Below are 18,366 nucleotides of genomic sequence, written 5' to 3'. Positions count from 1 at the left end.
TATGATCAATGTTTATTTCCTACTGATCTGGGCTGAGCTGTATTGCCTACTTTTTGCCTGCTTAAGTAGAATATTCATTTAATTTTAAGATAGAGTTATGTATTTTAGGAAGAAAAATGCATTGCACTTTTATCATTTAAGTACTTTACCATCTGTATTTTCAGTTTTTAATTGATGTTCAGAGCGCAAGTTATAATTTACATACTTTGTTTTCTCTGATTGGGGTTTCATTAATCAACCTTCTCTGGAAGAGGAGAAATAGTATAGACTGCTTATGTGGGGGCTATCTCCCATGTTTTTCATCCCGTTTTTATTGTATGTTTCTTACACACACACACCATGGTAAATTAAAGTTCATGTCAGTTACTAATCTTGGCCATATTAGTGAATGCATCTCACTTGGGGAAATCACACAAAATCTGAGATCTAGTGAAGCTGATAACAAGAGAAATGCCAAGAGGGAAGAAAAGAAGATGCACAAAACTCAGTGTAAAGTTAAATTACAGAAGAATCTGAGTAGAAAATATCTGTTGGAAGACAGAATTTCAGGAGGAAAACAAAACATTTGAGAGGTCAATACTGTGTAGTCTGAGCAAATATAGGGTCCTTAGTAAAGCTTCATTTGCCAATGAAAAATACACAGGCTGCTGTACTATGTGGATTTTCTTTATTTGCTTCCATTCAAAATGAATCAAAACACTTCTGTAGTGTGATTTTTTTTATCTCCTCCAGTTTATTTAACATCCTTGTTAAGAAAAAAAAATGCATTCCATACAATCGTTTTTTGTTTTTCAATAGGAAAAGCTATTTCCATAATCACTGAAGAAAGGGAATACTCCTTACTGCAAGAGGAAACTCACAACTGATATTCCTGCTGTATGCAGTTGATTGACTTTACAAGACATTACCTGGTTTTAATTGGCTAATTACACCACTTCCCCTCACTTGCTGTGGGACTAAGCCATGCACCTTGAAATTTAATACAGCATACGGAAATTGTGTAGAACACCATGCAGTCACAATGAAACTAACCCTTTAACTGCCAAGTACTTTCAATCAGGCCCATGGTTTCAATAAGAATGAGATAAAGTCTTAGGCTTTAGTCTTTTAAAAATGTAATCTATTAAAACAAAAATAGGTTCCCAGAATCATCTGTGTCTGGCAAAAAGAACAGGTGTATAATCATAATATTAATCATTTGCACTTACAAAGCATCTTTCATCAGAGCATCTCACAATGATTGACAAACACCAGTTGATTCAGTTTTGACACCCCCCCTTTGGGATGGGTAAGATGTATAAAGACCACTTCACCAACCACTAAAATGACATTTCCGGGGTTAAATGCAGCAGGTGTTTTTGTTTTTTTTTTTTTTAAACAGTGCAACAGCACCCAGTGATACTACAACACAGTATATAGCAGGTTGTCAAAAGTGTAGATTCTTGGTAAATGAAACAATTTAATGACCATTTCTATAATGTTTTCAATATTGTTTTTATAATACAATTTGATTTTTTATTTAAAAAAAATCACAAAAAGAGAAAAACTGGGCTCTTTTTCTAACCCTTTGAAATGAAAATGCTTTCAAAATTTTGAAATATTTAATTCAAAATTAGTTTTTCTTTTTTTGACCAGCTTTACTAATTATTTAGGGTTAAACATAATTTATTACTACTGGGTCCAGTTCCGATCTCACTCGCTCTGATATGCATTCTGCGGAGTCCCACCAGCATCAGTGAGATAAGAATCAGTCCCTAATGTCCACACATTAATTCATATTTTCTACTTTCCTTAAAAATACGTGCACCAATACTTCAAGCCATCAGTCTTTGTTTTTGCTGCCTCTGCACAGCTTTGTTCATACAAAATAAACAATTATCTGCATGTCTCCTGAGGTTCCCAATTACAGATGTGGTACTTCTCAGCTCAGTCACTCTATCAATTTAATGGTGTCCCCTTGGGTACAGTGATAATTATACAAGCTGCAAAATCTTGCAATTGGCCAAGGATGTTTCATTGTATTACATGTTCCTTGAATTGGCCCAGGGGCCGCTCATATTGCATGTCACACTTCTTAAGACTGGCTTCTGCTTCTTGTGAATGTTTCTGGGACAGAGAGGCTGTTTTTTTCCAAGACTTAATGCATTTGTTCTAAGGCATTAAGGAGCCCTAGCTCAGCTGAACTATTGCTCGGTAGGATGGCCATTCCCAGTCCTCTTAACCGGAGATGGTGTGGTCATGCCAGTGGAATTCTGACTGTAATATAACTTCCAGTTGTGAGTGCAAAAGGTGGACAGTAAAGGAAGACGAATGGGAGTTTTCTTCTAATTCAGAGCCACATCTTGCCCTAAATCTTGGGAGCTACACAGGACACGTATTTGTTCACAGCCTTGTATATATTTGATAAGTCATCCTATGCTGGCCCAGGTGGGGAAACCTGGGCTGGATGCACATCTTTAAAGAGGCAGAGAGTGCCTATGGGTAGCAGGAAGTTCTAAAACACATATGCTGGCATGCTGACCACGCCCCAAGATGGCTGACTATGAAATATAATCTTTGATCTGTAAATGGTGCCCATTTGCTCTGAAGACACTTGGAGAGAATAAATATGGAATCTCAGATGGTATTTCCTGCAAGTGACTGCAGGCTAATTCTTGACCCAGTGTAAGCCAAGGTCCCTTGCAAGCACATCACTGCAATTTATAGGGGAAAAACCTAAGCAAATAAATCAAACAAATACCTGTGGGACTTTAGTCTTGGCAAGTTACAATTAAATTAGATTAAGGCCTGTGTTGTCTGGAGGTTTCTTCCTTTTATCATGCACATTTTAGATCTGTATATTCCTAAATGGTGTGTATTGGAAAGACAGGATGACATATTGCACTCTGCAGTCTATTGGGAAAAACATGTGTGGATGGAGAGAGATACAGTTTTGCTTCATATGTTTTTTGTCCCAGAGTATACTCTTTCTGCTAAAGGTCTGATGAAGGGTAGTAAGCAAATGACTCATCATAGGCAAAAAACTCCTAGTTAGTGCATGTCTGCGTGCAGTGTTTAGCCATCTTCCGATGAACTGTGGATTTTCATAGAGCTAGAACGATAAAACAAACCCAGACTGGTTTAGTGGTTTTCTTCTGTCGACATTAGAAGGCAGGTTGATTCTGATAGCACCTGTTGATATAGGCTAACCACACAAGAAATGGCCTTTGAGGGTCCCATGAAAGTTGGACTGGTGTGGTTCTTTTGTGCAGAGCAGCACACAGGGTGATGCGAACCTCTCATGAGGAGCACAGCCCAACTTTGTCAGCTCTTGCTTTCTCCCATGCTACCACTTGTGTATGGGAGGAGCTCTCTGAAAAAATCCACAAGGCCACTACATTGTCCTCCTCTAAATCTCTCCTTAAAACCCCCAGGCCTGGATGCACAACACTCAACAGTGGTTAAGTCAATGGGCTGCTGTGACTGCTGCTTATCACACAAGTCGTGAGCTGTCTCTCTGTTTTCTGGTGCTCCCTCCTGTGTGTTCATTGAATCAAACTGTCGCCTTTTGTTTTATACTGTAAACTCTTTGGGACAGGACCAGCACCTTGGTATAACTCGTGTACAGTGCCTAGCACTTGACTGGGCCCTCTAGGAACTACCATAAGAAATAAAGTAATAAACACCAATAATAATAAAAGCCACAACTTCAACCTGAGAGTTAGGATTTTGCTCCATTGCTCTCTTAGGCACATGCCCAGCTATTCAAGCCAAGCACTGGTCTGAGAATTTGGCTCTTAACACCTAGTACAAATGCCATCTACCTGCCTCAATGGGTAGGGGAACTTGATGGGGCCAGAGGTGAAAGGGGATAGTCCCAGCAACAAGGGAGTGAGATACTGGGGGGAGGAGCGCCGATTGGCCAGCATTCCTCAGCTCTATCATTTAACCTAATGTGGAGCCTCTTTTGGCTCTATGGGTGATGGGCAAGCAGTGCACCTCCCTGGTATTAAAGTTTAATAAAAGTTGCGGGCTGCCACTCAAATCCATCCATGTGTCTGTCCTCATTTCGCCACTGTGTCCGCACCAAAGAAACCTTATCCCCTACTTCACAATGCGTAATTCATACTCATCCATTATTCGGTGGCTGGTGAGCAGATGCAGGGCAGAGACGCTAACCCAATACCCTCATTACCACTCTACGGTTTTGTTTCCCAGAGTAAGGTAGTGTCTGTGGTTAAGTGAGTTTGAAAGGGGCAGCTGAACTTTGCCAGGCTGTGTATCGATGTATCACAAAGCAGAAATCCAGGCATGTGTTAAAACAAAAGAAAGAAAAAATAAAACTGCTGAGAAAATAGGAGCTATAATATACCAGTGCCAATCACAGGCTGCAAGAAGAGCTGAACTTTTCAACAGGGCTAGGATACTTCTCAATTGAGTGGTGAATTATTCCTGTGAGAATACTGAAAGTCACATTTGTCAAACATCAGACTCAACGTTATTTTAAGCTTCATCGGCCTCTGTGTAGGATGCACCTTCCCTTTCTAATGACGCTGACTCATTTTAACTTTCATTAATATATTGGGGTTGGTTTTTTTAGTTTATTGTGTTCTTAATCATATTGTATTTTTAAATTTTGGGCAGTGCCTTGTTTCTACAGCTTCACATCGCAGAGCTCCTTGCTGAATTGATTTTATAGAATTATTATTAAATAAATCTTATTGTAGCAAATTTTTAATTCATTCCATTTTTTATATTCCTGTGTTACCTATTAACAAATATTCACTCCAAAGGCCTCTTGTGTGTTATGTTTGTAATGCATAAAGTAGCAGAAGCAGGAAGTAACAACATTTTGATGCAACCAGATTATCCATTTAAAGCCAAATCCTATAGTTTTTCCTCAGGCAAAATTCCACTGGATTCACTGTTTTTTGCCTGAATAAAGACTGCAAATCTTTAATGGATTTCTATCGAATCTTTCATTGGAATAACACCACACTATGAAACCCATGTGCTACCAATGCCAATCAAAAGAATGAGTAGGCATCTCATGGTTATTTGACAACAATATGCAAACAGTGAGATTCCACTGAATGGAACACACCATCAGTGTTGCAGGTATCTTGCCATAACAGAGGATCATGTGGAGGAATAAGAGGAACCTATGCCACTAGCTATTCTAAATGATCATTTACGGCTAACTGATTTAAAGCTCCTCACATTCTTTGCCATCAAAATGGCTCAGAGACAGAAATTTAATTTATATGGTCAAGCAAATTAAGAACATATTCATAAATTATCTGGAAAAGGGGGTGAACAGTGAGGTGGCAAAATTTGCAGATGAAACAAAATTACTCAAAACAGTTAAGTCCAAAACTGACTGCAAAGATTACAAAGGGATCTCATAAAACTGGGTGACTGTGCAAAAAATGGCAGATGAAATTCAGTGTTGATAAGTGCAAAGTAATGCATATTGGAAAACATAATCCCAACTATATATACAAAATGCTGGGGCCTAAATTAGCTGTTACCATTCAAGAACGAGATCTTGGAGTCATTTGGGATAGTTCTCTGAAAACATCTGCTCAATGTGCAGCAATGGTCAAAAAAAGCTAACAATGTTAGGAACTATCAGGAAAGGAATAGATAATAAAACAAAAAATATCATAATGTCACTACATAAATCCATGGAATGCCCATACTTTGAATTCTGCATGCAGTTCTGATCACCCCATCTCAAAAAAGATATATTAGAATGGGAAAAGGTACTGTAAAGGGCAACAAAAATGATAAGGGGTACGGAACAGCTTGTATATGAGAAGAGATTAAAAGCACTGAGATTGTTTCATTTAGAAAAAAAATGACTAAGGGGGGGGGATATGATAGAAGTTTATAAAATCATGTATGTTGTGGAGAAAGTGAATAAGGAAATGTTATTTACCTTATCACATAACACAAGATCCAGGGGTCATCCAATGAAATTAATAGGTAGCAGGGTAAAAACTAACATAAGGAAGTAATTAACACAAAACACAGTCAACCTGTGAAACTTGTTGCCTGGGGATGTTGTGAAGGCCAAAAGTATAATTTGGTTCAAAAGAGAATTAGATAAATTCATGAAGGATAGGTCCATCAATTGCAATTAGCCAAGGTGGTCAAGAATGCAACCCCATACTCTCGGTGTCCTTAACCTCTGACTACCAGAAGCAGGGACTGGACGGCTGGGAATGGATCACTCGATAATTGCCCTGTTCTGTTCATTCCCTCTGAAGCACCTGGCATTAGCCACTGTCTAAAAACAAGATACTGGGCTAGATGGATCATTGGTCTGATCCAGTATGGCCATTCTTATGTAAGATATCACTAGGGTATTCTATCCTGTATTAAAATTATTAAGCACTTCAAGGAAAACCCAGAGTACCACAAGGCTGGCATTAGTGATTCAGCAGATGACACTTGTTCCTCTCAGTCAGTACTGAACCAGTGTCCTAACATGATATTAAGCAGCAGTATGTTTATGGAGATGGCATCTTTGAGATGAATTGTAAAAACGATGTCTGAATCACTTGTAGCTATTAAAGATTCCATGGCAGTGTTCTCAAGAGGAGGGTGTTAACCAAGATCCTAGCTACATTTTATTTTAGGTAATTTTCACTTATCTTTCTAGGTACTTCTATGCCGTCCCCCTCCACCAATCCTGTAGAATCCAGTCACCTATATAAGCTCCCAAAGCAATTATAATTGGACATGGTGTATCCTTTACTCCCTGATTTAAATTGTTGCATGTTATTTGCTGTGCACTGAAACTCAAACAATAGTTGTGCTTCTCCTGTGGTGGCTACATTTCAATGTAGTGTGACTCGAACCCGTTGCACCATTTGTACATCGGATTTTTAGGTTTGTAAAGATGTTTGTGATCATTCAGGATGAAAGGGAATATAGAAATATGATATTGTTATAAAGAGAAACATGGAGAAAAATCCTCTGCTGATGTAAATGGCCATTGCTCCATTGACTTAAATGGAGTATCATCCATTTATACCGGCAGGGAACGCGGCCATGATGTACAAAGGCAGCATATTGGCCAATTCCTATTATTTTGATTGAAACAGTGAGTTTTACGTAGAGAAGGAGGGTATCAGATTCCCCCTCTGGCATTGCATTGATGGTATTTTTATAACTAATTGTCTAATTAAACTGTATCATTGTTCCAGAAATTAATAAAAAATCCCACCAGTAATGTCTGCGTTTGGAGCCTGAGATTACTGCCCCTTTGAGCTAAGACATACCAAATATCAGTCATAATGGGATGGTGACGGAAGGTGATCTATCACTTCTCTGTACTGCATAAACTATCTTTTAATCTTATATTAGTGATTCAGTCCAGAATAATTTTTTTTTAAAAAATCAGACTTTAAAAGACAAATATAAATTCTTCTTTGGGGGGTTCAGGTATAATAATTAGCTTCCATGAAATTATTCTTCTGAGGAATGGTTGCAATTAGGAATAGGCCCTGAGGGCTGATTGTAATTAGTTCTGTTATTCTAAGGGGCATTTTTAAAAGCAAATAATCACTTCCTCCAAATTTTGAACATTCCCTGTCATCCTACATGGATGAATAAAGCAAGCAAAGGAAAGGAACCAAAACAGGAGATGTGGAAATTCAAGATCATCTGTTATCAAAGCTCTCTTTTTTCCCTTTGTGATAAATACCTTGCAGAGTAGGTGCTATCTTGTGAACTTCAGGAGCAGTTACCTTCTGCCATATACTAGTACCCCCATATCCTAGCTAGAGTTACCATTCATGCCACTGAAAGTACCACACAGACATAAGACAGTAGCAGGTCTTTCATTTGTTGGAGGAACTCAAATTGTGCTTCACTGGCCATGCACAAACTCCAGTAAGAAATTCCCAACATTGAGAGACCCATTTAATCCACATCTAGGAGAAGGAGCATCTATTTCCATTCCTCTTCCTTCTGTTTGTTACAGAGTTAGCCCTACTGCCTACAACTTCAAATGCAACAACAGAACTCCCAATAGAGATGCCTTCTCTCCACTACACTTCCTTCATTGGATAGGTCTGACACTGAGGAGCTGGAGCTAATTAAATCTAATCATTATATCTTCTCACAGGATCCTATTGTATCTGCCCAAGGGAGGGAAATAACGTGCTCTCTGCTTTAGAAATATTTATAACCTTAAACTTCTCTAAGAAAAGATTTCAGAAAGACACAAATGTGAGTTTTCTGCACCATCCCTAAGCTTTTGCTTCTCCTTCCATATCAGTGATAGACCAGACAGATCAGTACTGTTATCATACCCACTCTCATTTGTCAGGAAAGGGAAGCCATCTTCAATTGCTTACAGAGATTATTTCCTCTAGCTTTGACTCTCTACCTCATCCTGATGCTCCAAATCATAGACACCCTCCTCCCAGCCACGCAAGTCTGGAAAAGACTTCCTTAATTGTCTGTCAATGCTGCTCAAGTATCCTACAGGTTTCAGTGTTGGAAGGCTGCGAGGTGTTCCAGGAGCTACATATCCCACACTGTCCTGGGAGAAATGAAGCAGATGACTTAACATGCCTTTTTCACTTCCAATTTCTATAGATATGCACTGGCTACAAAGTGCTTTCCAGTCCTGAAGGAAAGTTGGCAAAAGTACAGTAAAAAAATTATTTTGTAAAAATGCAACTTCGGACCCGGACATGGTCAAGTGCTTAGAACTCAAAACCTGTAGTTAGGAGTCCTGATTCTGCTACTGACTTCTGTAGGATATAGGGCAAATTGCTTAACCTCACTAGGCTTCAATTTCCCTTTGTGTAAAAAAGAGATAAAAATACTTCTTTTTGTAAGGCAGTCTGAGGTTCTCAGTTAAAAGGCACCGTACAAGTGCTTGGTATTATTATTTTCTGAACATTACCACATTTGCTTTCCAACAATGATTTCTCTATCAAATTACCTCAGTTTACAAATTAAAACAACGTTTTTCTGACAACTAGCAGAGCAGGCTCCCCCTGCTAACAGATAATCAAGCTGTATTCTTTCTGCTTTGTATATCATCACCCATAAAGATTTAGGAATCGGAATGCAATGACTCACTTGGTGGCAATGATGCATGAGGCAGAATGGAATGCAACTTGCTCCACTTAGCGAATGGCATAAAAAATAAGTAAACTTAGCAGCTATCTCAGAGATATTCAGTAACAAGCTGACTTCTTTTTATCATAGCTACAGTTTAAAACAAATGACCTATATTGGTTCTGCCTCAACCATAAGGTAATGCGTACCAAGACACAACAACAGACTGTCAACGTCAACCCCCCTTTGAAGCCCATGACTGACCTGTGGATGATGTGTCTCCTCTGGAGGTAGTCCAGCGCCAATGCCAGCTCACAGATGAAGAGTTTCACGGTGCCCTCTTGAAATCGGACATTTTGCTGTAGGTGATAACGCAGATCCCCTCCAAGAAGTAGATCCACCACCATGAACATGTCCTCCTCATCTTGGAATGAGTACCTGAGAGAGCAGAAATGACACGCTATAGCCAAGTCTTGGCACACAAGGGGTAGTGTTCAAAGAAAAAGGGATTGAAAGCACTGCCCTCAACAGCTGCATATGACCAAAATTATTATAGTGCTATGTCCTTATATGAGTTTTTGTCACTCCCACTCATATATTTGGACTATGCTATGTTTTACAGACACATACGGTATGTCTACACTGCAATTAGACACCAGCGGCTGGCCTGTGCCAGCTGTCTTGGGCTTGCAGGACTTGAGTTGCGGGGCTCTTTCACTGCAGTATAGACTTGCAGGCTCAGGCTGGCGCCCAGGAGCTAGGACCCTGCAAGGTGGAAGGATCCCAGAGTTCTACACTGCAAGGAAACAGCCCCGCAGCAGGAGACTCTTCAGCCTGAGTCAGCTGGCATGGGCCAGCCGTGCGTGTCTAATTGCAGTGTAGACATACTCTATGAGCCCAATCTGGAATGATGCCAAGCACCTCCTGCAATCCTGCTGAATGCCCTTGGCTCATCATCACATGTGACTGGGACCCTAATTTTTAGAATTAGATCAGTGTCTGTGTTTGATACTGTGAGTAAGTTCATAATGTTCACACTAATCAGATTTGGAACAAATGTGCTGATTACTGATGAAGACTTTGTCTCTCTATATCTATCTATGTAAATATCTCCCTATATCTTTACACATCTTTATATACGTATTTCTGAAAACGCAACCGATTCACCCTTGTTATTATTTCTAAATAAGAAAGTAATACTCAGGATCAAAAATCCAGTGCTCATGAGCAACCGCAAAACAACAAACCAGTCTAGCACTGATACATTCACAAATGTGGGAGGGGAGGGAAGATCAGCAAAGGAACAGATTTTGGTTTCAAGTCTGCAAAGAGTTATTTTAGGAAGAAGGAAAAAATATTTTGTACAAGTTGAAAAGAGACCATGGCAATACTGTTATTTTTCAAAATGTGTTCTTTAATTTCAATAAGGCAGAATGCACACCGGCATGTGCAATTATGGCTGAATTAGACACACTTCCATTTATATTTCCATGGTAATTTCATGACTGGATTGATCTGGGCACATCTGTTTGGTTATCCAATTAACTACTCCCAGTGAGAGAGAAACTGCAGCAGGTGCAAGTGCCCTTGAGTAAATACTGGCACAAGAATACAGAGTCCCACATCGCTGTGCTGTGTATGTCCCGGAAAAAACATAGACTAGCTACTTGTTACAGATGCTATCAAAGGCAACAACATGCAATTTTTTTTTTCTTAAACAGAAAGGTAGCCATCTATTTTTAACAGGAGATGTCCTACCCTGAGAATGAAAGCCACCCCTGTTCTAATACTGACTTCCCCTGTAGAAGGAAGCAAGTCACTTAAATTATCTTCCTGATTCCCCATGACTAAAACAAGGGTAATAATCCTTTAAATGACTACCTACTGTGGTGTCGTGAGGACAGTTAATAGTTACAAAGTGCAGAGTAAAGTTGTGTATGAAAAGTATTAAAAAACCATTTTTCTAGATGAAAAGATGTTTTAAACATTTAGGTAGAAGGATACATTTTTACAGATGAAAAAGAAGGTATTTCATTTGAGTAAAGTTCTGTCTTTTTTAAAAGTAGTAGGAATGAACAATAATTGTTCTACTTAGGATCAGGTCTTTATGAACAGGAAAGAAAGCTCAAATGCAGGAATTCTGCATGTTTGACTGGACATAGTTAAACGCTTTGGGTAGTTTCACCGTTATTTTCTCCAATGTTTGCAGTAGTGCCTATGGGGCTCAAGAAATGAACATATTTTCTTAACAATTTGGCTTTTCCATTTAGCAAACACGGATTCCCTGGTTTTTTCCACGTGCCTTCCCATTTTCCTCTAAGCCCTCAACCCCACCTCAGCCTAAGCTGTGTTTCCAAACCACAGGATTTGACATCAGCTTGACTTTATCTGTGTATTCTCTAGTTGGTGCAAGAGCATCAATGCTGAAGTCAGCAGAACGGCTATACAGCATTTGTTAATGAACTGCTGCTGACCAGATAACTGTAGGAGTATAAATATACAACACCTTGACTTCATATAGCTCCAACATCAACATCAATCTTTTTTTTTTTGGTGCAAATCTTAACCTCTTAATTCCTAATGTGGCTCACATTAGCCAGGAACAGCAATTGCAAAGAAAGTCCTGCTCAGTCACCGTCCTCCAAGGCTGAAACAGTCTCAGTGTAGACAGAATCTTTGGAGAATTTCATTGACAAACTCTAGCAAGTCTTGACTAAGCATGCATGTACTGAGATTTTTCAAAGGCTTAGATCTTGGGCAAACTGACACAGGGATGGCAAAAGGCACATCACTGACACAATGGCCACATTGTCAAGTCCCTGCTCCAAAGCGTGAAGGTGTTAGTGTTTCTCAATGAAGCAGTTAAAAAAATTAACCTGCACATAACATATTTGTCCGGCAATGTCAATCTGAGAAATGGCTGGACCATTTTTCCTGAAGTTTTCCTAAAAAATTCAGCCTGAGGCAGACACCTCAGCATGGGAAATTTCAACCCAAAGTGTTAAAGTTTAGCAAAGTTAAAAGCAATGGAAAACAGGGTTTTAGAATAGAAATGTCAGGCAATCTTAACTATAGGTATTGTTAGCAGCTCTGCCTACAATACTGTGTGTCAAAATGATGGCTCAAGCAATCAATACTTTCCAGACTATGAGCAATCAGTGCTCACAGCAGGCTCTTGAATACAGAGATGAAAAATGCCTGCTTTTGTGCCAAGAGATTCCCCCAGGAAAGAGCATAAGCAAATAGGATGCTAAATCAGATTCTGCCTTTGCTTAAAAGCAAAGCAGATTGCTCATATTTCAGCAACCAAACCAGTGGGCAGAGTTGTGTAAACCTTTATCATACTGGAAGGCTTAAATCACTGTAAAACTGTGGGTCTCAAAAAGCTCCGTGACACATGTATGCATCGAAGTGTGGCTGATGATGTCATTTTTCCCCCATTTAAAATAAGGTGTTTTTAAGTGCATGTAATGCTTGCAAGAAGTTTCAGCTGGACAAGGCAGTCCTGTGCTGGGCCACAAAACATGTACGGATTGGTCAATAGCAGTGCAAACTCCGCCCCCACCACTCCCTGGCAGCCCGAACGCTGTTTTGATGGCACTATCTGTGTGGAGAGGAGGCTTGTCTTTGACTCTGGCTGGGACTGCCAATGAGGATTCCATAGTGGAAGTTCTGTGGTTTATCTACTTGTCCACTGGGAACATGGCATTATTACCATGCCTGGAGCGTGACTCAGATTGGCTTTATGGAGGACTAAAACATTCTGCTGGGAAAGAGGTCAGAGAGAAGTCTAGTGAGCAAGTCAGTCGGTGCAACGGTACAGGACAACTTGGGGGTCTATGCTAAAAATGAGAACCCAGGGTTCCTGGAGAACCCGTCAGCTACAAAGTCATCTTCCCACCCGCTAATATGGAAAGTACTTCAGGCGGCAGCACTCTCAGTGTGAGTTTATTTACGTTGGAAAGTCAGATATTTCACCTGTGTGTGTCTACGTTAGGTAATCCCTCTCCAAATCCTTGACAAAGTCCTCAGTGTGCTATGAAGTAGGATCAATCCCTTCATATCTTGCCTCTCTGACAGCATTAGCTCAAAGAACACGGCCATTATCTGCATCTCCTTTTTGCTATTCAGTACATAATCTGAGGTTGGTAATTCCTGCAGAATTTGGGTCATGTGGGCTGCAACACAGTGAGTAATGAAACACTGACCCATTATAATTTTTATTGTATGTGGGAAGGACTGGGTATTCCCTAGAAACTGGGTTGGGATGCCCCAGAACCACTAGCCATCCCACTAAGAGTATCTGTGTTTCTCTCATCAGGGAAGGGTGTTTCTTTGTCCCTTTCTGCTGGCTGGGCCACTGCTACCGCTTCTAGCTATGGGACATATATCCTTTAGATTATGTGATAGCGGCTCATGCTTTTAGATTAATAGCTCCTGGGTTCAAACCCTGTTTTCAGCCCAGGTGGGATGGGTTACGTATGTCCCCGTTTCAGCATAGCAGCCACTAGTAGTGAGAATAGCAACATTTCAAATGCTTCTACTTCCTTGGGATGGGGTGGTGAGTTGAACCATGTAGCAGAGGGAGTGGTCACCCAGTGCCCATTGAGGACAAGTGAGGGGACCACCAGGACATAGGAAGTGGCCTCCCTTCCCAACAAAGCAACATAGTCAAGAGGAGAGGGAGCTAGTTGATTTAGCAGAGGGCAGCTCAGGGGGTGTGTATCGCACGGCTAGTGGGGCTGGTCTGACTGAATAGCACAGTCTAGATCAGCTGAATATTCGTGGACCTTTGCAGCTACTTTAGGTTCGGAGTAGAACCCTAAACTCACCCTTATTTTGGGAGACTTGGCCTACAAACCTTTCCTACAGACCCACGCAGGATACAATAGGAATTTGCTCCCTCTTTCTAGTAGTCTGGAATTGATGCCAGTGAATCTATTTCAACTAATAAAATGTTTCTACTTATGAAATCCATTCTGGGTAACTTTATGGTTATTATTCTGCACCTACGCTCAGGAGGCATTGGCCACAGGGAATAATATAAAAACCTGTGAACAGACTACCGCTAATCACTATACATGGTGCAGCTGTAATAAGTCACCAATGCAGTCACTTTGCTGGTGCTAGGTAAAGAGTGGCAGTAGAAGCCAGGTTGCATGGCTCCCAAATATGCATATAACTTGGCAGCGTGAGGAGAGATAAGGGATGCCATTTCCGCAGAAAACTGTGTCAAGCCCCAGCTGGTTGGTCTACAGCATGGTGTTAGCAATCTGGCCCTGGGCTTTGACCTGGCAGTACACTTGCTCTTGATTCAGTCTGCTGATCATGATGAGCTACCCTGTCTCCTCCTATGTCGACTCAAGGAACCCTATCAAAAGCAGGAAGATGGCACAGATTGAAGCCAGAAGGCGGTGTACACAGCTACACTCAGAATCACAACACAAAAAATAGGGTATGAGTTTGTATAGGAATAACTAATTCACATGCATTTTCTGAAACTGGTCCTAAGAGCTTGTTAAGAGTGCAGTAGCAGTTGCTCAGATAGTTATGGGCTGCAGATGTTATTTACTGCTCCAGTTTAAGTAGCTCCATTGGATGTCTTAATTTATCATGTAATGTATTCCAAGTATCCAAACAAGACAACTCTATTGATCAGCTGTGGGCAACATCCTTCTATTGGCTATTCATGCTGGCATCTCATCAATTTGACAGAATAGCAAGCATCACCAAAAACAACCAACCAACGAAAATAATCCAATGAAAAATGGGGTCCCTGGGTCACAAGGAAAGCTTGGCTGTCACATTTGGGGATGTGGCCACATGGGAGCTGGAGGTGACTATAATTAAGAGAGAAATGGGAAAATCAGAGGTTTTGCTTCAGAGTGGTCTATGCACTCATCATCTTTTGGATTTGAGCCATTTAGGTTTGCACTGCTGAGTTTTGCTTTGTGTCCCCTCTGTCAAAATTATTTAATTTCACCTGCTTTAGCACTGAAATGACATAGATCTCAGAGGTTTTCAATAAGAATAAGAAACCATAAATGTACTCAGAATCATTTCAAAGATCTGTGATCCTCAGTGGGCTTTGAGTTTTTAACTGAAAACTCCAAGTAATCAGGCAAGATTCCAGTTTGGGTTTTGTTTTGAATTTTTACCCCATTTGAAAATTAGCTTTAGACCTAATAAGTGTAATTACCCGGTATCCTGCGGGGACCTTGTAGTTATATGTTATTTACCAATGGACTCTATTAAGCTGCTATGTAATTAAAGAGAAGTCACATGATACCTAAGCCCCTGACAATTGGAAATGTTACTGATGTCCTAATAAAATTATTGTCTGGCTTTAACAGTAACACAGCCTTATTTAAACCTTTATTCAACTGTGCCACTCCAGGAAAACAAGCTGAATCAAATGAAGCTGGAGGGATTAACGTGTCTTTTATCATTGGGCTGATCAGTCCCAGTGCTGATGGCTGGCAAACCTCTGAAAACAGACTAAGTAGGCTCCATTGATCAGGTGCATTTGAAGGGAAAAGACTGTTTTATGCACACATTTCCCAAAGAGAGATCTGGGTTTCTGCAATAAAATCTGAATTGTGGCGGAGGTTTTTTTAATGTCACTAAATCTACTGAATAAAGGCTTTTATCTTTGCTGAGTAGCATTAGTTCAGCAAATATCAATAAGGTTTTAAGGCTGGCTTTTGATGGCACAGCATAAACCACAAAATAGCAATCGAGAGGCAGTGGGGAGCAAAGGGAGAGACAGGAGAGAAAGAGACCAACATTGATTGAGATTAAGTTTGATGTTCTGAGGTACTTTAGGGGGTGATGCATGCTTCCACCCCACTCTTTAATATTAGATGTCTGGTTATCTGCTGCCAGGACAGAGCCAGTTTGAATAACATCCAGCCCTTTCACCAAGGTTATCAATCACATTAGCACAGGAAATTAACCCACACTGCATTAAAAGACAACAATGTTTCTTTATTCCAGCCTGGGGCTGGTGCTTGTTTAATAGCTTGAGAGGCCCATTCTTGCAGAATTGAAATCAACGAGAGTTATGGGTGCTCTGCACCTGTCAGGATCAGGCTTAATTTATCGTAAACTGGTGCATTATAAATGCCAAAGAGGAAACGTATTGTGCCAATCTTCTAAAGACTATATTCAGCTTTTGGATGTCTGGAAGGTCAATGACTGTCTAGCCTATCTGGTGTCCACCAAGGCCCTTTGGCACAAAAGGTTACTACTGTTTCACAGCAAAAAGAGGCCAGGGCAAAATCTATTGCATTTGTATTTTTGCCAGGCAAGACATGGCAGCCTCCACTGTGAGAGGAATAAACCTGGAAGGAGTGGGGACCTGCTGCCTAAGGCCAGGGGGTATCCATTCAATTAAATAGGAGCTGGAAGGGGGGCCCAATATGAGAGTACCGTTTGAATCTGAGTCCAGTTGTATTTCCAGCTAGAAACGGAAGCTGCGGTTTTTATCAAGGAGCTGAGTCAAATAAAACCAGGTTATGGGCAGTAAGAGGTACACCCTGGGAAATATCCAAAAGGGAAACAAAAATGCAGAAAATAGAAATTCCCATTTTTATAAACAGGGACTCCTAGGTTTTCAGAGTTGCTGAGCAGCCCCAGCTCCCACTGAGTCGACGAGAGCTCGGCCCCCATAAAAGGCAGGTTCCTAGTTGAAAAGGCATAAATAAAGCAGTAATGACTTACCACAAATTAACTAGGAAGGGGTGTTCCAGGACCTGCATAATCTGCAGCTCTTTGAATACATTTCTCACTTCATTACGTTCCACACACTTCTGTTTGTTCATGTATTTCATGGCGTACATCTTCTTGGTGTCATTCTTCTGTACAATGCAGACCTAAGTGAGCAAACCAAGATGTCAGATTGGGTAGAATAGCTGGGAGATGTCTCAAAAGCAAATTTGTGCAGGTGAAATGTGCCCTTATGAACACCCTACGGTTAATTTCAGCGAGATTCATGTCACTAAGTCACAGCCCCATGCACTTACGATTTAACCGTGCACATCACCAATAAGTGCTGCATTCAATATTCATGCTAAGAAAAATCATAGGGAGCAGTGTTTGTCACAGCACAGTTGGGATATCGCAAGTTCATCAAGTAACTGACTAATCTCTGATATTTTCCCCAAATTATCCATCGTTCATGTGTTGCATGCTGCTTCCTGAGCCTCCCTTTCTCCAAGCAGGACTGCAGGGTAGGAACTGAGGGCATTCACTGAGACATCCTCCCTCCTTGCAGTGGGACCTGTAGGTACTAATGGGACATCATCTCCTATCTCTAGGGACCAACACAATCTTTCTAGTGTAGGACAGCTGATCCATCAAAACCCTGGGGTTTTGGCATCTTCCAGACATAGGTTTTGCCACAGAAAATCACCATAATGAAAAAACCCACAGCCCTAACATGATGTTTAAATCCCAAAAGTGGGATTTCAAACACAGACGCTTCTCTGCTCCCTGCACTACTGCTCTTGAAACATCATAGTGCTTTGCCAAGGAGACACCAATATGCTTCAGTGGGGGAGTCTCCATTTGGAGGATGTTTACTCATCTAACATAATGAAATTCAGCTGACTGGGTTTATCAGTAACTGCAGTTTAATATCCTGTAATAGAATTTAGGGATTCCAAATGGATTACAAGTCAGGCTTAGACCCTTCCTGAATTATTAGGAGTTGAAGTTCAGGTCAAATCTCATTGATCATGCAATATTCTATATATCTGCAATAAGCTCGCAAATTTAAGCATCTCTGATGTACCCATTCCTTGGCTAGTTAGAGTCCCTGTTGTGCATACAGTAGTTTTGTTCTTGAGGAGCTCACCTTTCCAAAGCTGCCTTTCCCAATGGCTCGCAAAATTTCAAAGTGGTCGAAGGTTACTGCAGGAAAACAACAAATGTGCATAAATTCAGTGTTTGAGCTGCAAACTGATTTTGTAATTTCTCCCTCTGAACTGAGACTGTTCATGAAACATTTCCCAACGATATGCTTCTCCAGTTGTTGATGGATAGTGGGGGCCATTAATAATCATCCATTTACTACCTGCAGTAATTACACTATTCATGTTATTCCCCATTCAGCTCCCTGGGGCAGTCAATGTCCAGTCTTTAATGGCAGGAAACCATGAAATGAATGTTTTCACATCACCTCAACCCCTGAGCTATAGAAGCCTGATCTTGTTCCCATTGAAGTCAACAGCAAAAACACCCAGGGAGCCCAATCCATCAAAGATCTGATGGTTGTGAAATAAGCATCTGGCTCAGGAGCCT

At 40.7% G+C, this 18,366-nt stretch overlaps 1 protein-coding gene across 1 annotated transcript in view; it reads right to left on the bottom strand.

Moving 5' to 3' along the window:
• The window catches only part of STK32A (serine/threonine kinase 32A), a 50,407-nt gene extending 33,503 nt beyond the window's left edge, over positions 1–16,904 (bottom strand). Inside the window, exons 1-2 of the mRNA XM_067566433.1 lie at positions 16,786–16,904; positions 9,328–9,501 (exon numbers count right to left, since the gene is read on the bottom strand). Coding sequence (XP_067422534.1) covers positions 9,328–9,501; positions 16,786–16,904 — 293 coding nt within the window. The remainder of the gene's footprint in view (positions 1–9,327; positions 9,502–16,785) is intronic.
• Between the last annotated feature and the right edge of the window lie 1,462 nt (positions 16,905–18,366).

Source organism: Emydura macquarii, unplaced genomic scaffold, assembly GCF_026122565.2.
Source record: "Emydura macquarii macquarii isolate MOO-44397 ecotype Brisbane River unplaced genomic scaffold, CSIRO-AGI_Emac_v2 contig_2768, whole genome shotgun sequence".
Lineage (NCBI taxonomy): Eukaryota > Metazoa > Chordata > Testudines > Chelidae > Emydura > Emydura macquarii.
This window is presented reverse-complemented; position numbering and strand designations above follow the sequence as displayed.